At 38.7% G+C, this 24,250-nt stretch overlaps 1 protein-coding gene across 2 annotated transcripts; it reads left to right on the top strand.

The window, feature by feature from the left end:
- The first annotated feature begins 67 nt into the window (after window positions 1-67).
- CSNK1D (casein kinase 1 delta) lies at window positions 68-19,427 on the top strand. 2 transcript variants are annotated; one of them, XM_041409356.1, is made up of 10 exons: window positions 68-371; window positions 3,286-3,396; window positions 5,093-5,241; window positions 5,727-5,955; window positions 6,350-6,520; window positions 8,015-8,163; window positions 8,734-8,905; window positions 9,214-9,353; window positions 16,414-16,480; window positions 18,305-19,427. In XM_041409356.1, the coding sequence occupies exons 1-9, from the start codon at window positions 296-298 to the stop codon at window positions 16,444-16,446; spliced, it is 1,230 nt and encodes a 409-aa protein (XP_041265290.1). In that variant the 5' UTR covers window positions 68-295; the 3' UTR covers window positions 16,447-16,480; window positions 18,305-19,427. The 2 variants fall into 2 exon arrangements, with proteins under 2 accessions (XP_041265290.1, XP_041265292.1); XM_041409358.1 differs by lacking the exon at window positions 6,350-6,520.
- The last annotated feature ends 4,823 nt before the right edge of the window (window positions 19,428-24,250 follow it).

Below are 24,250 nucleotides of genomic sequence, written 5' to 3'. Positions count from 1 at the left end.
CCCCGCCCGCCGCGCGCCCGGCCTGCGGCAGCGCGCCCCGCCCCCGTCGCTAGGGAAGTGAGGTCACGCAGTATGGTGGCTGGGTGTCGGAGGGGCTGAGCGCCGGCCGTGTCGGGAATCCGTATCCATCTTGCTCGGGAGCTGCGGCGACGGTCTTGACTGTCTCGCTAGTATCGAGCGGCGAGACCAAAGCCACGATGGCATCCGAAACCGCAGGACTGTGAGGCATTAGAAAGAGACCCAGCAGGCCGGGCAGAGCAACAGAAGCGGGTCGCGGACGAGCCGAGCTGCCGCCATGGAGCTGAGGGTTGGGAACCGGTACCGGCTGGGCCGGAAGATCGGGAGCGGCTCCTTCGGGGATATCTACCTGGGTAAGGAGGATGGCTCGCTGGGGATTTAGTTGGCCGTTTTCTGGCTGTGTGGAGAACATCGAGGGCCTAGCCGGGTCGGGCAAGTACCTGGGCTAGGGACACAACAGCAGTAATTTAATATTTCGTTGACATCATGCCCTGATTTGGATAGTGCGGAAATCGGGGATTCTGGTTTACTCGGCTGCCTCTTCTCGTTGTTGTCTAGTGACCTTGGGCACCGTTCGAGTCTGTAAAATGGGCATAAGGGTAAAAATCGCCTCATCTGAAAACAAGGAAGAAAAAAACCCAAAATCGCATAAACCTTAAAAACCCCGCAACCCACACCATTCGGAAAAACGTTTCGGGAAAGAAACGTACCGGGGTTAAATGTCGCTGCAGTGGACTAGGAAAAATTGTTGTCAGAAGGATGTTTCTTTCTCCTTTGAGGCCTAAAAAAAAAAATTACACAAATACAAGTGATTAGGTTTACCTTTAAATCCTTCAAACAATCCTCGTAGTTTGGCTACTCCTGTTGCTGACCATCGCCTAATCGTGATCGCTGTGCGATTGTAAAACGTACAGGATTGGAATTGTCTTTGCCAGTCCATTATTATATATATATAGACATAGTCTGCTGCTGTTGTTTATGACAAGCACACGTAGTGGGTGCAACAAATTTTGAAAGCAGTTCTTTTAAAAATACATATTTGGCAAACTCTCAAGCCATGTGAAGTGGGTTACATCCAAAGAAATATGAGCATTGTCCCGTCCGGTAGACACAAGTACTCTGCTTTTGAAAACTGTGTTAACCTAGAAAAGCAAATCAGGGAAGGAGGGGAAGGTGGAACTTGCAGGGGTTAAGGTTCATTGACTGCATATTTGTGGAAGATAAAAATAATGTCACTTGCTAGCTTATGTGGTACGTTTACAGTGCATGCAGTATGAGAGGTGGGGGCTGTTTTTCTATACATCTTGCAGTGCACAGCTGGCATTCCAAAATAATTCGTTACCAAAAGCTACTTGTTTACAGATAGTGAAATACGGTTATCCATAAGACAGATCATATGCCTGATGAAAAATACGCATTTTTAACTGAAGGTATCTGGTGGTCTAGAGTCAGAGAACGTGATTCTTCCTCTCTGCAATGCATGTGTAGAGGATTGAAGATGTGACTATAGAAGACTGTGGTAAAGCTTGTGCAAAAAATCCTTGTTAGCTTCCACTGGAATTTTGGGGAGCAATTAAGACATCAGTTAAAATCTGAAAAGTCTTAGGTGATTTGAAAAATTTAAACTTGGCTACTGCTCAGATAAATCAGATTGTATTACAGTATTAATATCAAGTGCAAGTGAAAGAAACGTTTATGTGTCACTTTTATCTCTGTGAATGCAGCTTCCAACAGTGAAGTTGTACAGAAAGTAATAGTTCCCTGAATGCTCGTGTATATATTAATGCCATACTGAATTCTGTGCAATAAATCCTCTGGGTTTTACATTTTTTTAATTTCTAAATAATTGTCCTGGATTTACTCTCGGGGTTTACTGCAAATGTCATGCCATTTACATGGAAGCATGGCTCTGGCATGGAACTACCATGGAAGTACATGAATGGAAGATCCAGCTGGTGGCATATGTTTTTCCAGGGGACATTACTGTCTCTCAAGAACTGAAGCCTTTTGTAGAGTCCCCTTTGCTTTGCCTACCATTATCTCGTAGACCAGATGTTTGAAAACTGTGTTGTAATAACGAAATGTGGTCGGTTTTTTAAAAATTCCAGTTACGACTCCATTGTTTAGACTGTACAGGAGACGTAAGTGTCTTAAAATAATTTCTAAAGTTATTTCAGAAGTCAATATTTATTTTTAAGTTGACGTGCTTTCCGATAGGCCTTGGTGACTTTATAGATTATTTCAGCATACGTTCCCTGTTCAGTTTTGTGCTTTGAAAATGAAAATATGACTATTTTTGCCTGTTTCCAGTCCCCAGGTTTTGTCTTAAATGCAGCTACAAGGGTGTTGAAGACATGTCAGAGTAGAGGGGAACCTCTAGTTAGGCTTTTGAAAGTGGGGATCAGATCGAACCATAGATGATGTACTTCACATGATCCTGAACTGTGAGGTAAAGCAGAAAAGGGCCAAATTCCTAAAGTAGAGAGACTTGGAGATAATATCTGTGAAGTGTCACACTTTTCCTTTTGCTATTTCCTTTTCTCCTGTAGTTTGTAAGTTTGCTTGGCTGTGAGAGTGTGTATTTTCTTGACTGTTTCTATTTAAGAATGTCAGTTTCTCCCTACATACTTTGAAAGTGAACAGGTAAGCCATTTTTTTGATTCTTAAAACAAGAATTTAGTGAGATTTAATGAAAGCTTTTGCAGACTGCACGTTCTTTAGTCTAGATGATCTGCCTTCCAGCCAAGTAAAATGAGGTGTCACGCTACAGCTGGACTATGTTGAGATCTAGGGAAATTGTAGTCTCTATTTCCAAGACATAAGAGGAGGTGATTTGAATTCTTAGTACTTCTTCTGTTGGCAGGTCTGTTTGCCACATTTGTAAAGATTAATTCTGAGCATTTTTACCACAAACTGGAATTGGAAAGACATCCCTGAGAAGATGCTCTTGGTTTAGTTTTGTTGTTTTTCTGGGGTTTTTTGGTTGGTTGTTTTTTGGTTGGTTTTTTTGGTTTTTTTTTTAATGGGATAGCAGCAATTTTGGCTTCTTGTTATGCAGTGTCTAATAGTTGTCTCTTGTAATCCTAGTATGTTGGAGAGTATCTAAAGTTTCAGAGGAATTTTTAGATAATCATGGCTGAAAGTACTTTATCTCTGGATGTTTGCCATTTAGAAGTAGTTTGTTGATGCTCGTTTTTGTTTTGGTCTTGGCAAAGGAAATTTATCTTAAAAATATTTTGACCAGTGTTTTAATTCTTCTGGTTTTAGGAACTGATATTGCTGCCGGAGAAGAGGTTGCAATAAAGTTGGAATGTGTGAAAACCAAACATCCTCAGCTCCACATCGAGAGTAAAATCTACAAAATGATGCAGGGTGGAGGCAAGCAAACTATTTTCCATCTTCAAAGATTTTAATGCTTTTGCACCTTTGATCTATCTGCCACCTGAAAGTTAATGTTTGGGATCTGTTTTGAGAAGTAAGGAGAAGGTGGGAAAGGCATCAGGGTAGATGAAGAGCAGCATTTCAGTTCGGCAAGGGTTATAGAGGAGCTGTTCCAAATCGTGGCTATCACACTTCACGATAACCAGTAAGATCCTGCAAAGTTTCTCATGGTTCCTGAAGTATTAAAAGGGAAGGACCTTGTGCAATGTGAAACAAAGCTTGGTCCCAGAACAGTGATTTATTTCTGATTCTCATGGATCAGTGAAAGATGGTAACCACTGCTTTGGACTATTTAACCTGACTTGCTTATTATGGTAGCACAGTTCTAAACTTTTAAACATCAGGTTATTTTTTGTTGTACCTGTTAGTGTTCTTTTTTCTGTGTTAAAAATATTTCTTTGCTGGGAGAGTTCAAAGACAAAATGGCATTAGTAGTGGAGAATAGGAGTGCAGCAACTTCGTAGCTACTATGTGTTGCTTTGCTACAGTAACTTATATATTTTGGAATTCCGGAAACCTAACATTCCTGTGTAGTTCTGGGACTTAAACCCGCTGTAGTACAGTTTTGTGTTTGTTTCATAGTCCCTTGAATTCTTCCTAAATGAGGATATGGTGTGCATAAAGAGTACATTCCATGCTGTATCTCAAGTACATGCCAAGTAGGGTAATAAGACCTCTAAAAATTTATAATAATGTGTATTTGCATTTAGTTATTTTTTAATTCCCACCTCATTCAGTTGACACCTGCTTGTAACCGATATAGCCTTCATAGAATAACTCATTTAAAGGAATAACTTCCTTTAAATTCAGTGAATTACAGCATTTCACACCAAAATGCATAGACTTAACTCTGAGTAAGGCATTTGAAAATCTGAATAAGGCTGTCTACATGCAGGTTTATTTCAAAATATTTGAGTGTTTCTACATTTTTATATGAAATAAGGCTCCTCCGTAAAGGTTCCTGACTTCCTCCATAAATTTGGGCTAATTATCCTACTGTAAAACTGAATGAATAATGCATCTCATAAACAGTGCTACTTTGGTAGAGATGCACGAAACAGCAGATACCATGGAACTGAAGGAAAGACACAAATATGAAGGAAGGGCAGAAATTCATTGAAAATTTTGATGATGGAGACAGATATTTCATGGTGATTTTGTAGCCTTTGAAACTAGATTAATTTCTAAGGCCTTCTTCAGTTATAGTATCTAGTGGTTTCTCCGGGTTTTATTTTCAGACTCCTGATTTGTGCCTTATTGCATGTTAGAGACTACATGAATATTAATATTGGTAAAATGTTTAGGGTTCAAATCCAACAAAAGATGCTCAATACTTTAAAGTTACAAGATAAGTATGAAGACTAGAAGGTTTCTGGGGAAAAGAAAAACGGCTATTTTTAGACCTCTGTTGCTATAATTTGATTTATATTTATAATTTGATATATTGATACTGCTGGAAATTATCACACATTTAATTTTGGAATGTCTGAACATAAAACATTAAGCTTCACTGTAAATAGAAACATTCATGGTAAAGACACTCAGAAATAATCTTTGGAGCATTGACGATTTGTGTGTATGAATTATATAAATCAAATTGTTATACAGAATAAATGATTTTTTTTTTTCCTAGTGGGTATTCCCACAATTAAGTGGTGTGGAGCTGAAGGGGACTACAACGTTATGGTGATGGAGTTGTTGGGACCGAGTCTTGAAGATCTCTTCAATTTTTGTTCAAGGAAATTTAGTCTCAAGACAGTCCTATTACTTGCTGACCAAATGGTAGGAAATGGCTTTGTTATCTTGATCGTGAAATATGTTGGGATATTGAATTTTTTTGATCATACATATTTTATTTCTAAAATTCAGAGCTGAATAGGCTGTTTTAATAGAGAAAAAATTCAAAAGTAGCTCTGTTTTTGTAAATCCAAGCTATCCCATCAAAAGTGATTGCCAATTCTTCTTTAAAAACGGGATCTGCACTGTTTGCAAACCAGGTGTTGCACTGCTCAAAGACTTAAGAAATTTCCCCAGGAAAGTTTTTGGAAGCAGATTATCCTGATTTTGTAAAATAGACATGGGCAAAGAGCTGGAAAGAAGGTTTGTCTGTTGTCTTCTAAATCATGTTCTCTTTAATGCCCTTATATTTTACAATAAAAAGGGGGGTTGCCTCTTTCATTATTTAGACACAATTGCTAGTGTTTTTGTCAGAAAAAGATGTGTGCTTAGTCTCTCGACAATGATTTTTTTTGTGGTTCTGTATTTAGATTAGTCGAATTGAATATATTCACTCTAAGAACTTCATCCACCGAGATGTGAAGCCAGATAACTTCTTAATGGGCCTGGGGAAGAAAGGCAATCTTGTCTACATAATAGACTTTGGACTAGCAAAGAAGTATCGAGATGCTCGAACTCACCAACATATTCCATACCGTGAAAATAAAAATTTAACGGGAACTGCCCGTTATGCATCCATCAACACTCATCTTGGAATTGGTGAGCTGGGGAAAGCAATAAATAGAAACTTCAAGAGTGTCGATGCATGTAATTTTAGTGCAAGTGGATGTTGCTTTGTGGAGGCATAGGAGACAGTCCCTATTTTTGACACTAAGAGTACAACATGCATGGCCTTGCGTATCTTGATTAGGTGGGATTCAGTCTGTATTAGGTGTCTGTTCAGTCTGAGTTTGTAATGCTCAGGAATTAGCACATTTTTAATAACTGCAAGGATAATAGGCTTTTCTTTTACTGAACGAGTTTATCATGGGCATAGTAGCTCTCAGCTGTCTCTTGTTTTTGTAAGGGTTTTTATAACAGTCTTGTTGCACAGACTTTTGTTTTGCCAGTAGAAAATGAAACCTAATGAGTTCACTTTTTTATGCTGTTGTAGAGCAATCTCGCAGAGATGACTTGGAGTCCTTGGGCTATGTACTGATGTATTTTAACCTGGGCTCCCTCCCCTGGCAGGGACTGAAAGCAGCAACAAAGAGGCAGAAATATGAACGTATCAGTGAAAAGAAAATGTCTACACCCATTGAGGTTTTGTGTAAAGGATATCCTTGTAAGTTACTCTTCTGTGACACTAGGCCTGTGTGTTCATGTTTTAGTGGTACATCTCCTTTCCTTATGTTAAATTCTACTACTCTTTCTCATCATCTGTCTCTCTCCTTCTCCTTTTCCCCTTCTTTATCCCGCCATGATTTTACCACGTGTGGTAAAAATACTATGCTGAAGACAGATCTTTTGCATTCATAGAGCATTTCTAGGGATCCCTTGTCGCAACTGTTGAAGTGCCCTCAAGAAGGAAGGGTAGCATGGTACCCTGATTTGCGCTGTATTTTTTGTGCACCTGTTGACTGGATAATTACAACAGACAAACAGCATTTTAACAAATTCCCTCTTTATCTGTGTGGGTCCTGTTTCTTGGATGAATTGGACTGTGTAGTCAGATGCACCTCTTATATACTGCAGTTGTTTCACTTGGGAATTATTGTCCCAGGTTCATCTGGTTTCGCTTGTTGATGGATTAGAATTTGTGAGAGGCATAAGAAACCCTACTGTATCCTAGCATCATGCCTCAGAGCAGTTCTGTTTCTCAGTTTGTTATTTACACCAAAACAATAATAAGCCATTTTTGAGTATTGTAAAATGATACTTAAAGTAGTTTTAAAACATAGTAACACTAGCTGTCATTAGGGACTGTTTTCATTTCACAAAGAGTTCTGTCTCTTCACCCTCTTAGCGTTGGCAACTAGTTACAGTGGCAAGAACTATAGTTTTTGTTTGGGTTGTAGGAAAATTCATAATTTTTTATGTGTTTCAAATGTTGCTTCATACGTGTTCATTAATATTCATGAATTACGTGTTTTCTCTGGGGTTTACAGGCAGGGAAGATTAATCAGCTTCTCTTGTGCCATTTGTTAGAATTTCTTTCTTAATATAAATTATTATCATATTTCATTTGGGAAGACCTAAAGTCAAAAGCTTGTATTTTGATACTGCTGATTTTCTCTGGTGCACTGAAAACCAGTGTACTGGTTCACCACAGTATTAATTTTTTTTTGCTTTGTAATATTTTGCTTGCCATTTAAAAATAAGTGTTCAGGCTATTGTATATTAAAAATGTGGCATGACTTACCTGGGAGATAAAGTTTTTGTGTGTTTTGTGACACAGCAGACATGAATCTCTATGTGCCTTAACAAAGAAATGCTGTTCCATGTCTCACAATAAATTGTGTTCAGTATATTCCAAGCAAAGATTTAAACCTTTTTCTCCCTCACCAGCTGTTGGTTAAAGAACTGTGCTATTGGGTCCTCTGTGCTATCGACAGATGAGATCTTTGCCTGCTCTGTGATAGAAAAAATAATTTATTTTTCAGGGTTGACATGATAGTGTTTCCTTTAGTGGATTTCTAGTATTAGATCGCTATTCTTTTTCTTATGTTAAGAAGATACCCTGCTTTTCAGGTTTGGGGTGGTTTGGGTATTTTTGACTCAGAATTACAAAAAGCCAATGTGAAGCTGAAGATAAAAAACAGGCTTCCTTTAATTACAGCTGAATTTGCCACATACTTGAATTTCTGCCGTTCTTTGCGTTTTGATGACAAGCCGGACTATTCCTATCTAAGGCAATTATTCAGAAACCTTTTTCATCGGCAAGGATTCTCCTATGACTATGTATTTGACTGGAACATGCTGAAATTTGTGAGTAGCTCACACAGCTTTCTAAAACTTAAAATTTTTAATGGTTTTGGTTGGGTTTTGTTACTGCATTGTCAGTTTTGAGTATCTTAACTGTAAAATTGTCTTCCATATTTCCTCTTAGCAACTCTGCTGTGTAGTCAGAAAGATCAGGAAATGAGGAGAAAGGCAGAGATATGGGATCCATGCTATAAGGCTTGGATGACAACTAAATTACAGTTACAAGGCTTTTAATGTGGAAGGCTTCTCTTAGATCCTTTAGGGCAGTCACCAGGCTAGGTTGTCAAATTATTGCTTTCTCCCACCTTGATCTTTAACATGGGTCATTTGCAACATTTGAGGAGGTGTCCAGCTGCCATAGCAGTACGTGTGTACATTAACATTTTGAAGACTATCCAAGCAGCTGTATGAACAAAACTTATGGCAGTTCTCAAGAAATTTTACCAAAGCAGTTGGTGCCTTCTCAAACTTCGATTCACACATTGTCCAGTTCTTCCTTTTCAGTACTTTTATCCAAACATATAGTTGTAAGCTCAATAATCCCTGAAGTTGTTCACGAGTCTTGACCCGTAGGGTGCAAGCAGAGCAGCTGAAGATGCTGAACGTGAAAGGCGGGAACGAGAGGAAAGATTAAGACATACACGAAATCCAGCTGTACGTGGATTACCCTCCACTGCTTCTGGCAGGCTAAGAGGAACACAAGATGTAGCTCCTCCTACTCCCCTTACCCCAACTTCACATGCTGGTAAGTAAGCAAGTAGCTGGGTAAGTGCTTCTTGTAGACTATTCTAATTGGCAGTTTGTTTCTGGGCAGAGTTTGGCCTTTTGGTTTGATTTTTTTCTCCCTTGCTTTTTAGTAGATTGAAGATATTTGCATACACTCATTGCCTGGCAATTGATACTTGTATTTCTATGAAATGTCAAACAACGGCCTTGATTTCTCGTTTGGTTATGTGGAATTTTTATGTGCACACAGCAAGAGTGTAATTTTTCCAGTGACCATGCTAACATGGCACTTCTCATTATGAGAATCTAATGCTGTTTTTCTCACAGCCAACACCTCTCCTCGGCCAGTGTCCGGTATGGAACGAGAAAGGAAAGTGAGTATGAGATTGCATCGTGGTGCCCCAGTCAATATCTCCTCATCTGATTTAACAGGCCGACAAGATACCTCTCGCATGTCAACTTCGCAGGTAAAAAAAAAATAAATCTGTGTATTGGAAAAAATGAGGGCGATTTGATAAAGTTAATTTGCCAAAAGAACTTACCGGGCAATTGATGTGATTTCATACTGTTTTTGCAGGTGATGTTCATTCATGTAAATGCTTGACATTTAGCCTGAATGATACAGGTGTAAAGAAATTTTTATTATTACCTTGACAGCAATGAGAGGATGCAAAATTCTAGAGGTGCAGCATTTTAGCCTACTATTATGGGACTTAGCTCCTTGACTCATTGAGTTTCTTATATCTGTTATCAGTGAAGAAGCAGAGTAAGAGTCAGTAGTGAATCTTGTTTCCAAATCAACAGAGCAGACAATACTGATGCAGAAAAGGCAAGAAGCATTTGGTGAAGAATAGAAGGTGCAATAGTGAAGAAAGTTGTATTGCAGTGCTCTTAATTCAGAGCCCATAAGAGGCCACATGCATGGATGATGGATATCTTGCAGAAGACTCATTTGAAGAGAATGGCAGGAGGATAAATGATAATGATTCATAGTCAGCACTGAAATCGTCTTTGCTGCTCACAGTGACTTTGCAAAGAAATTTTAGGAGTCTTTCTTTTTAGGGCTAACAGTGTTAAATGTATTTCTAGCTCTGCACTGTAGCTAAAACATTCCTTCCTCAGCATATTGACAGTCTTGTCCCAAACAGTCTGTGGCTTGGCTTTGTACAATTTACTTTCAGTCTTACTTACAAAAAGGAAATCAGCCAATCTATAGACATTCTGCAACATTTCTGGGAAAGCAGTATATTAGGGGGACCATTGCAGTGACCTAGGGGTTTTTTCATCATGCCTTACTACTGTGCAGGAGCTCTAACTGCATAATTTTTGCCAGGGACTTGTTCCTTGTTGTCCGAGCACATTGACAAAAAATTAACTTGGTTCCTTTTAGCTTCATCTTTTAATTGGCAGAGTTAATTACTTTTGGATAGTACATGTTCTTACATATGAAATCTTACTGCTTGAAAGAACAGTTTTTTTATTTGCGGGCCAGGTGGATATCTCTAATGAAGACTGAGGGTGAAGTGGGTTGGAGAAACAATTCCATTGTGATAAAAGCAAAGTGGGATTTGGGGCGTAGGGGGGTTTAAGCTGAATGAGCTGTTTCACCATGTAGCTGCACAGATACTTGTGCTTGCACAAGGGATGAGCAGTTCAGGAGCAGAAATGACTGGGCAAGAATAGGGTATAGGCGAGGTTTTCTGTACTGGCTTTGGTACAATATTAAGTTGTTTGTCCTAGGGCCAGTTCTCATAAGCCCTAGAAAAACACTTAATACACCCAAGGATAGCTCAGCTACACTTTGGGGGCATAAAATAAGCAGGATGGCTTCTGCTGTGGTGTTAGAAACAAAAAAGGTTTAATAAAGGCAAAATAACAAACAGAAAAACTCGAGCCAGGTACAGAGGTCTGCCCCTGGTAGAAACACTTCACACAAAAGCCCCTCTTCTCTTTTGTTCTGTTCTTTTCTACTTGATTGATCAGGCGGGACTTTTTGGCTTCTATCCAATTAGATGTTCTCTGGTGTTTGGTGAAGTCCCTGAGGCCCTATGAGGTGGCTTTCCACCTAACAATTGAAAGAAGCTTCTGGGCTTCTTTCCTTTTTTGGGGGACAAAGGTTAGTTTTTGCCACTCTGTCATTAGGGGGCGCATTCCTACACCACAAGTTTCACCATCTTATATTGTTCACTAAACTGCTATTCCTGCCACCAGAAATTCTCATGTTGAAGTATTTTTAAATAGTTTGAAAACAAAGAGGGGGCAATTGTGCATAGTTATGCACAATTGTAAATTTGCATAAATACCCGTTAGAAGAGTGTAAAGAAGTTGCAGTGAGAGTGTTTGCAGCAATATCCAGTGAATGGACAGTGAAGAGTGGGCACAAATTGAAATACAGGAAATTCCATTTAGACATAGAGAGAAACTTTTTTACTACGGAAGTGGGCAGGGACTGTAACAGATTGCCAGTTGTGGAGTCTCTGTTTTCCAGATTACTTGGAGCCCAACTGGACATTGTCCTGAGTGGCCTGCTCTAGTTGACTGTGCTTTGGGCAGTGGGATTGGGCTGCATGATTTCCAGGGGTCCTTTTTGACCTTGGATATTCTGTGAGGCTGTGATGCAGACTTCTCCCTGAACATTTACTTTAATATAAAGATGGTTTTTTGGCAAAGTGTATATGCCATGTCTTTGGCATTCTGAGCAAATCTCAGATGCTTTGTCTCTGTTAAGAGTCAGGTAAATGAGTTACAGTAGTAATAGACAGAAATGCAGCGATGCTACTTGATTGTTTTAGGTTCAAGTGCATCTTTAATGTTTTTGCTATGTTCGTGACGTGTCACTCGTTGTGCAAGTGACGCTATTGTAAACATTTCAAGATACAAGTAATACAGTTGGGCTTGCAGATCCATATTGGTTCTGCCTGGCCTGTAGAATGTAAATACTGTGAGGGCAGTGGGCAGTTTTCTGAGTGATGTTTAAACATCCAGATGTGTAATTTGTGATATGGGCCAGCAGTCCCATGTGGTTTAATGGCACATTCCATACCTGCTGTTTTTAACACTCTGCTCCAAGTATAGGATCGCTTGGTTGACTTCTTTACAGACTCAAAAGCGGCCTAGTCGGGATCTTGTCTTGAGTTTGTTAGAACTAATGATTCATTGACTGCTGTATTAATTTAGTTCTTAAGAAAGTGAACCAGTGCTGTTATCTACTCATGGTGACCAAATAACCATGTGTAACTGTAGTATAATTTGAACAGATTCCTTTGGGCCTGTTGCAATTGGAGGGAAAGAGAGATTTGCTGGGGGAATGGGTTGGATTGGAAGGGGTCTTAAAGATCACCTCATTCTGACCCCCCTGCCATGGGCAAAGAACCTTCCAGTAGGCCAGGTTACTCAGAACCCCATTCAGCCTGGCCTTGAACATCTCCAAAGATGGGGAGTCCACGACCTCTGTAGGCAACCTGTTCTAATGCCTCACTGCCCTTATAGTAAAGAATTTCTTCCAATAAATAAATATACCCTCCTTCAGGTTAAGGCTATTCACCCTTGTCCTGTCCCTACATGCACTTTTTACATGCCATGTGAACAGCCCCTCTTCAGCCTTCTTATAAGCTTTGGGTACTGCAGGGCTACTCTCGGTTCTCCCCAAAATCTTCTCTTCTCCAGGCTGAACAGCCCCAACTCTCTCAGCCTGTTTTCACAGGAGATGTGCTCCAGCCCTGTTGTCAACTTAGTGGCTCTCCTCTGGACTCATTTTAGCATTGTCAGTATTGTTCTTGTATTAGGGGCCCCAGACCTGGACACAGTACTCCAGGTGGGGTCTCACAAGAGCAAAATAGAGGGCAAGAATCCCCTCTCTGGAGTTGCTGGTCACTTTTCTTTTGATGCAACCCAGGACGCGGTTGGCTTTCTGGGCTGCAGGTGCACAATGCTGAGTCATGTTGAGCTTCTAATCCATGAACATACCCAAGTCTTTCTCCCCAGAGCTAATTTTGATCCATTCTTCACTCAGCCTGTACTTAGGCTTGAGGCTGACCTGACCCACATGCTGGACCTTGCACTTGACCTTTTTGAGCAATGTGCAGCTCCCAGGGACCCACTTCTCAAGCTTGTTCTCATTGGATGGCATCCCTTTCCTTACAGCAGGCTGACTGCACCACACAGCTTGTTGTTGTCAGCAAATTTGCCAAGGGTACACTTGTTTCCACTGTCCATGTTGCTGACAAAGATTTTGAACAGCGCCGGTCCCAATACTGAGGAACAAACACCACTCAACACTGTTTTCCACTTGGACATAACTCACTGACCACAGTTCTTTGAGTGCAACCATCCGGCCAATTCCTTATCCCCCAAGTGGTCCATGTGTCAATCTGTGTCTCTCCAGTTTAGAGACAGGGATATCATGCAACACAGCATCCAGTGCTTTGCAAAAGTCCGAGTGGGTGACATGTGGCTCTTCCCGTATCCACCACTGCTTAGCCGAACTGTAGAAGGTCACTGAATTTGTTGGGCATAATTTACATTTAGTGAAGCTATGTTGTCTAAGACAAATCACCTCCTTGTTCTCCACGTACTTTAACATAGTTTCCAAGAGGATCTGTTACATGACTTTGCCAGGCACCAAGGTGAGATTGGTCTGTAGTTCCCTGTGTCGTATTTCCCTTTATAAAACTGGGGGTTATGGTTTCCCCTTTTCCAGTCAGAGGGAACTACAGTGGACTGCCATGACATCTCAAATATGATGGATAGTGGTGTAGCCATTTACTCAGCTCAATTCCTCAGAACCCCTGGATGGATGGATGTCATCAGGTCCCACAGACTTGTGCACTTTCAGGTTCCTTAAACAGTCCTAGACCTGGTCATCTTCCACAGTGGATGGTTCTTCATTTTCCCAATCCCTGCCTTCACCTTCTGCAACTTGGGTAGTGTGGCTGAAACACTTCACTCAGACTATAGCTTGTAACATTACTACTTGAGCTTGCTAGAGAAAATTCACTTTTCATTTTCCCAGTTGTCACTCTCTCATCCAGCAGGCAGGATGGTGCAAGTTGCAGGTGTTGATAGCTTATGCTCTTTACAGTTTTCATAATACTACAATAGCTCTTCTGTAATCAAAATCTATCCTTAGATGTTAGCCAGGTCAACAGTTGTAGCCATGAGTTTCCCATTACCTTTATACCTTGTTCTTAGGAAAACCTAAAGTATTCGAGTTACATGGCAAAGTCATTAAAGCAAATTTTGATTGGAGAGATGTAAGAATATAGAGAGTCATCCATATCACTTCTTATCAAGAGAACCATAAAGAATAACAATTGCTTGTCCATGTCCATTCCAAGTGTGCTAGTTTCCTTAGTAAGTCTTAAGTAAATATACTACCACAAGTCCTTTTTCAGGAAGTGCTTAAGCCATACTCCTGGTAGGAAGCAACATTTAGCATTTACCATGTATATCTACAGATTTGTTAGAGTTCTTATTTATAACTTGCTACGTTAGTTTTGTTACTTCATTTACTTTATGCTTTGGTTTTGTAAGGCAACGGTGCATCTGTAATCTCCACCTCTATTCATCTAGAGGAAATGCATCTGCTTGTTAAATTCCAGACAATGAAATGGACAGAGATTACTCAGACAAGGAAAGCTACTTGCTTCTAAGTAGAGTTCTTAAAGATGACTACTCCATGTGTTCTTTTTTCCAAACTGAATTCTGATCAAATCAGACTGAAACTGAAAAACTAAGGCTGTGAATGCAAATAGTAGGAACTGGAGTTCTCTTGTGAAAACTAGGCATTCTCAGACAAATTTAACCCTCGTGGAAAAATGGTAATTGCTAAGCACAGCAAAATAGGTGTGTCATTCCTGGCATCCAAGATAGTGTCTGCATAGCACCTAAGTCATTCTCCTTAAAAAATACGTACAGTTTCTAACACTAAGTAATGAGCATTTATTGGAGCAACAACTACTCCAAAGTTACTGGAGTAACTGTCTTAAGAAATGGCTCATGAAACTTAAGTGTTTCTATTGAAATTATGTAAATCCTATGGCATATGTTATTCAGTACTTTTCTGGATTATATGAAGTGAATGCAACAGCAAAAAACCTGCGAGTTGTGAGTTCACAGTGATAAACATCAGTGGGAACTGATGTGTGTTCCTGCAGTACTCCAAATTCTGGTTAGGACGAAGAAGTAGAGGCTGTTTTCCTGTATGGGGGAACTGTATCTGTGTAAGTAATGACTGAGGAGGCAGATGTAATGTTGGAGAGGTTAGTGTGGTTTCCGTAATGAAAAGGTACAGTTTCCTCCTTGAATCTATGTATGATACGGTAATGAACAGAAGTGGAGATGTTATTTTGTGTTATTAGTAAAATGGATTGGGAGAACAGATTGTACAGTGTAAGGGTTTTAAATCTACTTCTTTCAGTTCGTACAAAAAGCTAAGAAAATGTCTTGAGTGAGTTGGTGTAGTGTTGGAGACACAATGATTTTAAGAGGAATTAATGTTTAAGGAGAAAACATGTGAAGAAGCTATTGCATAAAACTAAAACTACTCACAAGTAAAGAAAGGCAAAATAGAGGTCTAAGTGAAAGTAGTTACCTACTGAAACAACTTCTAAAATAAGTAGATCATCTCTCCTCGCTGCCTTTGCATTGATACTGGATTCATTTCTAAGTGGTGTGTTCAAGTCTAAAGCAAAGCTAAATTACAGCTCTGTGTGCAAAGTGTTAGACAGAAAACCATACCAGCTGTTAAAAGATCCTTTTGCTCTTAAACTCTCTAAGTGAATTGTTCCCTAAGTCTCCTTTACACAAAGTTTTTAAACATGAAGAGGTGTAGTAAAGGAGGTAGTAAATGAGGTAATGAGTATTCTAGTAAAAACTACTTTGAATCAGTTCTGCTGGTCCACATGCACAGACTGCATCCTGAAAGCAGTGATCATCTCAAGATCTAGTTATGGGTGAGTAGTCTTCATTTCCTTCAACGAAAGGTTCAGTCTGACTGCTCGTGGTTACACAGTAAGTTGTTTAATATTTTTTTCTTGAATGTAGCATGTTCAGCACCCAACAGTCAAAGTTGTGGCAAATTTCTATTGGTAATAGAGGTATTCTCTGTAGTTTGAAGGAAAGATTGAAATGCTGCACAAAGTAATATTTGATTAAGTCTCTTTGATGGAAGAAGTTTTTAGAAGACTGTAGCAAACACTGGCATTGAATAACTTAAGTGTTGTGCCATACTTCCAGTGCTTCTTCATTTTCCATTTCTGCATCCACAAATCTTTCTCCACGTATCCATCTTAATAGGCATCATACTCTGCGTTGTTCTTCTGACCCTGTCAGCTTCCTTTGAGGATTAATGATTTGTTTCTTTTACGTGCCTCTTAATATGATGGAAATGTCTTACAGAAGTCTGAAATCAGAGCTTCTTAAAAGATAGAGCTGCTACTGCAAGTTCAAGTTGGATTTTTGTTAAGACATCTTTATATATTGGGGCAGTGGAACTGTTAAAAATTGCTGTCTTTTCCCCTACCTCAGAATAGCATTCCTTTCGAACACCATGGCAAGTAGCTGCTCGTCTCCTTTCGTTGGAAGGCAGCACTGGGTGAGTGCTTCTCATTAGACACCAAAACTTTGTATGGGGTGGGGAAAAAACTCTTTGGAAACATCCAACTTTGCTTCTTCTACTCATGTGATCTCGTAGTTGTATCTGTGCCTTCTGGTCGGATGCTTGATGAAGCATTGATTTTTCTCTAACTTAAAAGTAAATGTCTTTCCAAAAGCTGAGTTATTGCTGCTGTTCCACTTGGACTCTTAAGCCGAGTTGACAATAATAGTGACTTAAAAGGTCCCTAAAATTGTTCAAGTATCAACAATAAAGTGAAATAACCAAGTCGAAATTTTAGCTGTATGAGAATTACATGTCTCTCCAAGGATATTGATGCAGCAGTATGTCATCCATTAAAAACCAGATCTGCTTCAGAATTATAAAAGCAAAGTACCTATATGAAGACTTAATTGACAGTATTGCTCAAATGAGGCTCTGTCTTGTCTTTTCATGAATGGAATGTTCTACTACAGTCATGTCCATTTTTCACTGTTTTATATTCTTCTCCATGCCTTATGAGCTCTCATTTTAAAAATACTCAGATCTGTTCAGATCTGTATTTAAAAAAAAATGTTCACATACTAACAGGAATAGTTGACCATGAGCATCTGAGAGGTAGACAGACTTGAATTTAGGTATTACAAAGTCCTCTCCACTGTTCAGTCCAGTAGAAGTTTCTGCCTTTCTGTGTGCAGCTTTTGGCTTTTTAGTCTGTTCTGCTTTTGGCAATAACAGGTTTCATGTGAGAAATAACAGCTTTCAGTTGGAATCGGAACCTTAGTGGCTGAGGGATACTTTCCTTAAGTACTTCAAGAGCTTCTTTGATTTGCTACTTATTAAAAAAAAAGCTGTGAGATTTTTCTGTTCCTTAATAAATTCTGTTGTATAACTCTTGTCTGCTGTCTCACTTTCTCTATAAAGCCTAAGCTTGCATTAATCCTGTATCTCTAGTTGGTGAAGAATCCTGCTATTTATTTCTCTTCTTTTTCTCCTTCTGCTTTGTGTGCTTGGCTGACTCTGCACAACCTGCTTCGTGAACAGTTATAGCATTAAAAAGATCCAACTATAAATGACAGCATAACACTTTAAAGACCAGTTATCAGATCTTAGTAAAAAAAAATTTAAAAAAGCAAAAAAGCAAACCTAAAGCTTTGCATTGAAAAGCATGTATGCAAGAGACATGCACATTCTGGTCTGGACTGTGCCTGCCTTGGTTGGCCTATACTGTATGCCTTAGTATTTGTAGCTATTCACAACTGAAACAAATACTGAATACTGATCCAGCTACTTAGATGTTTCCTGCTTCTTAAATTGCAGAGATGGTTGTTTTTCACTTTCGCGGTGAAAGTGGTAAGAAATAATGCTACACTTAATTCAGTAGGTCAAGCTATGGTAATACAAGAAGTATTTTTTAACATAGTGTCCCATGGAAAGAGAAAAGCTATTGAAAATAATGAATTTCTTTTTTACCTTCTTAATTTTTTTTTAATTAATTATCCGTTGAGTCTATTACTGTGCATTCGCAGTGTTTTCATCTGGTTGGTTCTTTATTCTGTACATGTTTATGCTCTGTCTAATTTTCTTCAAAATATCCCTTCTGGCTAGAAAGGTGAATTTTCTATATTAACTTCTAATAAAAGAGGAAAATTATAGGGAACTTTGTGTAGCTACAGGTGGGTGTGAAACATTGTATTGCTCATTGGATTTTAAATTCACACACTTAAATTTTGGCATTTAATAATTTAGATGTACATTGCAAGACACTTGTATGTTAACTGGAAGGATATGTGCTGATATTGTCTTGTTTTTTGGCTTTGGTAGATTCCTGCTCGGGTTACTACCAGTGTTCTCCAGTCTGCTGTGCACCGATGAAAATTATTTTGCCATGGAGGGCAGATAATGCATGGCTGATCTCCCATGTTACCAATGGCTTTACTAGCAAATATACCCTAAACTAGAGCGGAAATTGGAGTTCTCCATGTGACCTAAAAGGCTCTTGGAGGAACATGCAGAGACTCCAGCAGCTGCCATTACAGGACGCTTTTGCCAGAAACCCAATGACCTTAAGAGAACCCTGTGGTAACGGGGCTGGAAAAGAAAGATGGTTTACAGAGTTCACCGCCTGTTACTGGATGGCCATTTCAGTTTTCCCTCCACAGGCGGCAGACTTTACTCCCTTTTTATTATTCTACTGTAACTATAAATCTTTTACTTGGTTTAAGAAAGTTTTTGTATCATTTTGCTAAAATTATTGGCTTACTTCTCTGTAAAGAACTCTTGCTTTTGTCTGATTTAAAAATGTAGAGTATAAACAAACCTGAACTAAAAATAATGACTTGAAATTTCTTGTTTAAAAGATTAGTCTGCCAGGGAACATGTAAATGAATCAAAACCATCTGCTGTTATTTAAATTGTTTACTTTCATGTATTGTCCCATTCTGAGTCAGTTTTCTCATGAAGTTTTTAAAACTGTTAGAAGTTTATTTTACTGTTTTCCGTCTTCATTCACACTGGACATTTAACTTTCTGTGTAGCACAAATTAATTTTTTAATACTCATTGTGTTTCATAGAAGAGGATAACTAAATACCCTGCAGGAGAGTCTTAAGTATAGTAGAGATTGTAATGACGAATTTCTTTTTTGTAAAGAACATTAAGAACAAAGTGAAAGACTGACATTTGAGGGATTTAGAATTAGAAAGCTTGTTCTGTCTCTCTGCTTAGTTTGGGTGAATGGATACTTTCAAACATTGTTTTTACTCAGAAAATTTTGTTTCCTCTTTGCTGAGGCTGGTTAGCTTGGAGACTATTACAAGTGCAAAATAGACATTGCTGCTGAATCTTCAGTGAATTTGCATGTTTCATTCGGTATCCACATGTTTATAAATAAACACATTGATTTAGGCCTTCTGTTACATGCCAATACTCAAAAAAGGAATTCTTATTAAAAAAAATCCTAAACAACATCCCCACAAACATAGTAACCTATTCTTGCCATAAAATCCTGAGCATTTTTACAATTCAATGCATAGCATATTTCGTTCTTAAGTATATTTAACCTGAGAATGCCCAGAGTAATTATCTAGGCATGAATGACTCAGCGTGCTCAGGTTGTTGCAGGTGTTGTTGGCTCCTGTTGGTTGTGAAATATGGGAAATTCTTCATAGTGTCTGTTACTGTAAATGGTCTCGTAAAAGTTCGTGTTCTGTCCTTACGGTACTTGGAACAGTACCAGAACTCTTGTGACTGAAATTATGGGAAGTTCTGTGCTGGAAAGTATGTACAAAGATTTTGTTTGAGCAGTTAGGTATTTTGAGAAATTGAGAAAATTTTTAAAGGTGTATTGGTCTTCAGATTTTTATGGAGAGTAGGTTTTATTTTTTGGGGGTGTTTACAAATTCTTTTTTGCCCCTCTCAAAAGTCCATGTACCAAGTATTATCATTCTTCTTTGGATGCTTTCATAACATTAGCTATTTGCTTTTGTGTACTCTGGGTCAGACTGGGGAAATGTGTGTTTGGGGAGAGTATAGTGGAAAAGCTCGAGAATTTGATCGATTGGTAAGTTTGCATAAGATAATTATTTCCTCAGTTACTATAAACTTTGGTATTTTAGGCATGTGCACTACCATTTGAGCAGTTTTACACTTCACTGTGCTTTCCTTGTAAATATCTGTGGTTAATAGTGTAATGTTTGAGGGACTTAAAAAAGCAGCCTTTTTATTTCCTATGTATCTGGACCATTAGATTGCTGTACTATACTTAAAAGTTGACTGCAGACTTCTAGAATTGTACTCACTTGTGGGCAGTTTTTGTCCTCATAATAGTTAAATTCCATCATGCAGAAAATAGACTGTCTATAAAAACCTGTGTATAAACCAGTATCTCAAAGCACTTCATTTGTACTACCACTGTATTTGTGTACTTTAACAGTTGTGTAAATACATTCATAATAACTTCTGTTCTTCTTGGTGTAACTTACTGACTTGCAATGAATCCTTACCATTTACCTGATGCAACTCTTTTTTCTTTTTTCTTCTTTTTTTTTCTTCTATTTTCTTTTTTCTTTTTTTTTCAAGGGATTTCTGTACCTACAAAGAATATTGTCAGTTGCAAAAAGTTGAAGATACTGTCTTGGTAGCAAAACTTTCAGTGAAAGAGTTTGGTAGTTATGATCCTGGGGTATACAGGAAGAAAGAGAAAGCACTAATTGCTTTGCTCACAGAAAGCATGCCTTTTTGCCAGTTTAAAGGTAAATGTTTTTCTTTGGATATTTCTTTTTTTTTCCCAGAAGTCTTTCATTCTGTACAAATGCTTTTGCTTATCAAGTAATGCATGGTGTTGATAAGAAAGTATGGTAGGGGAATTGAGATTAGGTCAGTTATGGGAGCTAAGATAAAAGCAAGAAAAATAGTGAGCTGTACTCACAGTGGTGCCCTGTGTAATAAAAATCCAGATTTTGATATGTGATTCTCAAAAGTTTATTATAATCTGAGGGTAGATGCACCTTCAGGAACCCCCCATGTTTTCTTATTAGCAGACCTTTAAAAGTTGAAAGGACATTTTAATTTCTTCTCATGGTTTTCATTTAAAATTGTGTATATGCTTTTATATGGAAAATACTACCTGTGCTGCAGTTTTACATAATCTTGAGTGGTTACAGAGTCCTTGAGTTATTTGTGGTACAAGTGCTTTTAAAAACAAAAAAAAAGAAAACAAATCCTCTGCTTTAAGAGAGATAGTAAGAGGAAACATTTGAGTCCATGTATTCCATGAAAATATTCAAAATACTCCTTGGAGGAAGGCATATTGATGAAGTCATTGTTTCCAATAGGAAAAAATATAAGCACAACTACTTGTCTTTGTTTCCTCATGTCCCAGATCCTTGAGTATAGCATTGGCTAGAGCAGCATACATGTTGATTTCATGAATATTTAGTTTCTCTTTTTAAATAATTAAATAAAAAGGTGTTTATTTTGTTCTTTGACTTTTGCTTTACAAGAGCTGCACTTCGTGGGTACAAAATACCAAATTAAAACAAACAATGCTGCTGGTTTTTTAATAGTGCTGGGTCATCTGTCAAATCAAAATTAAAGCTTTGAGATTGTGAGCGAGTGTAATCCCTCATGAACTTAATCCTGCAGTAGCTTCTAAAATTCACTGGATGAGCTAGGTTAATAATAAAAAGGTTTTACTGTGAAAGAATGTAGTATTTTGTTATTAAAAACAGTACATTTCCCTCTCATTCATTCAAGTGACAGTTATTGATTTTACATGCATATGTATAGATTTAAGTGACTGTCTGAACCTGAATTTGTGCAGACTGTGCATTGTTCAATACTTTGGTACGAGGAGAGTGCTCAGAGGCCTGGTCTTCAGTAAGAATCTGTTTCACAGCCAGATCATACCAATTTTTCAGCAGATATTTGCACATTATTAACACTTTACAACTTCTTAGATGGTGGCAGGTTTTTTCTTCGCTTGATATTATTATGACTAGTATGCTTTGGTTCTTTTGTCAAAACCATTGCATGCTGCAGGCAGAGGGATAGTAGAAAATGGGAGGAGAACTGTACATACAGAATCTACAAAAATATGCCTAAAAATGTTCTTTGTTAATCACATTTTGGGCAATTCTTGATTCAACATGCTTAAGGTGCCGGTCTGAGATACATATGTATGCCTAATGGACAAAGAAGGTAGAAAAGTGGAAAAGAGAGAAATGATGCAGATCATCCTAAATTATTAAGCCCTAGTCCACAGTGCCTTTGCTGTGACCAATCCAGCATGTTTGGGATGGGATGTGGAACAAGAATTCATTAGGTACATTATACACTAAGAAGAAAATATTTAGTCCTGAGCACTACAAGAAAAAAAAGTTGTTCAATTACAGTCCTCAGCTTGGTTTGGACCTGCAAGCATTACAGGCACAAAGGCGGGACACAGCTTCCTTCCCTTAATCCTTAAGGAAAGGATAAACCAGGGTGATTTGAGGTCATGCACGGATCTTTTTCTTAGATCACCCCAAACAGCAAATGTTTCTCTGCTCTCACAGCCAAAAAAAAAGGTATTTTGTTTGTTTAACACGTCGTCAGTGGATCTTAAGGCACATTTTTCAACAAGACACAAAAGGTCTTTTGCTGTTTAAGAGTTTTAAATACTAAAATCTGGATATACTTTTTCATTGGGTTAGGAGTTTTATTGTGAAAGGTTTTAAAGTGTTGAAAGAGTAGTAGATGAAAAGTCAGAAGAGCAAGAGCTATCCTTTCTTAATGCTCTGAAGTATTCGTCTGGGAGTAGTGAGGAAGGCTGCCAGCTGAAATATTGCTGACATGATGAAGCAAATATGGAGATCAGTCAAGGAACTAACTGTATATCTAGAGGTAAGTAGCTTTTTACTCTGTCTCTTAATTTGCCATGCAGTCTCAGACAAATACAGGACTGCAGATCTCGTTGACTGTGTCACTAGCAAAATGCTTTTAAGAGCATAAGCATTTTAATGGTCTTTAGTAGATACACCTTTTTCCTACTAGCACAAAAACGAGCTGTAACTCAGAAGCATTGAGAAAGCTGCTAAAACAATCCATTCCATGCTGTTTCCAAAGCTCATTCGCAGTGCCTCTGCTCTTGTGAAGGTTGTTTACTCTTCCACAAGTGGACGAGTGCTTCCTTCAACAGGAACAGCAGCTGTGCAACTCGGGTGAAGCCCATTTTCCCCTACAGTGAATGGCCCTACTTCCTTCTTTCAGACTCAAAGACAGCCAGAGGCAAAGATAAATTCTGGTTTTCTGTCACAAGGGTGGGCTGACTACAAGCTAGTAAGTTCTGTCATTTTAGTCCACTGAGCAGGATATGGCTTGGTTTGGCCATTGGGATGGCCAAGCATTTGATTACACCTTAAGTCTTGCCATTTTAATTAAACTAGCATAACAAAGGTAATAATGTATCTATTAAAATGCCGGGGGGGGGGGGGGGGAGTTTAGTAGAGGGGGGGGGGGGGGGGGGGGGGGGGGGGGGATGTTTATGTAAACTAGACCTATGACCTTTTCAGTGTAAATATACAGAGAAACTTTTTAAGGTGAGCTTAGAAAGTTTTCTCAAAAATGTCTTGCCAGAGATACTTAGAATTAAGCATGAGTAGGTATCTTCAGATCCCAAAAGATAGGTCTTGCTACACTGAAGAGCTTGTAATTTTGATTCACCTGGGTGTAGCCTTGAGGTTATACCTTGAGGAGCCAGTCCTAGCTGAGGTACCACAGGAGCCAAAAACCCACAACATAAATGTATGCCTACACTGTGTTTTCTTAGGAGCTTTCAAGTTCTGAAGAGCATCACTTGACAGTAAAGACAGCTTGCCAGCATGTTGGTATTCAAAATATTTTGGGCTTTGTAAGTAATGACAATTCATAAAACTTTACCTGTAGACAAAACCTGGAGCACTATTCAGAGGAGAACATTAATATTTTTTACACAGCACAGCACAAAATTAATTGCTGTTATTTTAAATTGGATAATGCTTTAAAATAGTCTTCAGCATCATTTACAGCAGAAGCACATATCCATTTTGGAACTGGCCAAACTATGAGTCATGGCACAAGCAGTCCCCTTGCCCACATTAAATTCTGGCTGCCTGTCAGCTAGTGTAAGCTCTTCTCTATAAACACTCTTGTCCCTGTGTAGCTGTTTTATAGGCAAGTGCAAATTAAGCCCAGTGTCCATACTGGGGTGTTAAAGTTAATTTTTTCTGAGCTTATTTTCTCAAACCCATGG

The sequence above is a fragment of the Onychostruthus taczanowskii genome, unplaced genomic scaffold (genome assembly GCF_017590055.1).
Source record: "Onychostruthus taczanowskii isolate IOZ18803 unplaced genomic scaffold, ASM1759005v1 scaffold30, whole genome shotgun sequence".
NCBI lineage: Eukaryota > Metazoa > Chordata > Aves > Passeriformes > Passeridae > Onychostruthus > Onychostruthus taczanowskii.
This window is presented reverse-complemented; position numbering and strand designations above follow the sequence as displayed.

Excerpts from the sequence above, each read along its gene's own strand:
- CSNK1D (XM_041409356.1), top strand. The coding sequence starts at position 296 with ATGGAGCTGAGGGTTGGGAACCGGTACCGGCTGGGCCGGAAGATCGGG. Across the intron at positions 372-3,285 it reads CTTCGGGGATATCTACCTGG|GAACTGATATTGCTGCCGGA; the intron begins GTAAGGAGGATG and ends TTCTGGTTTTAG. Across the intron at positions 5,956-6,349 it reads CAACACTCATCTTGGAATTG|AGCAATCTCGCAGAGATGAC; the intron begins GTGAGCTGGGGA and ends ATGCTGTTGTAG.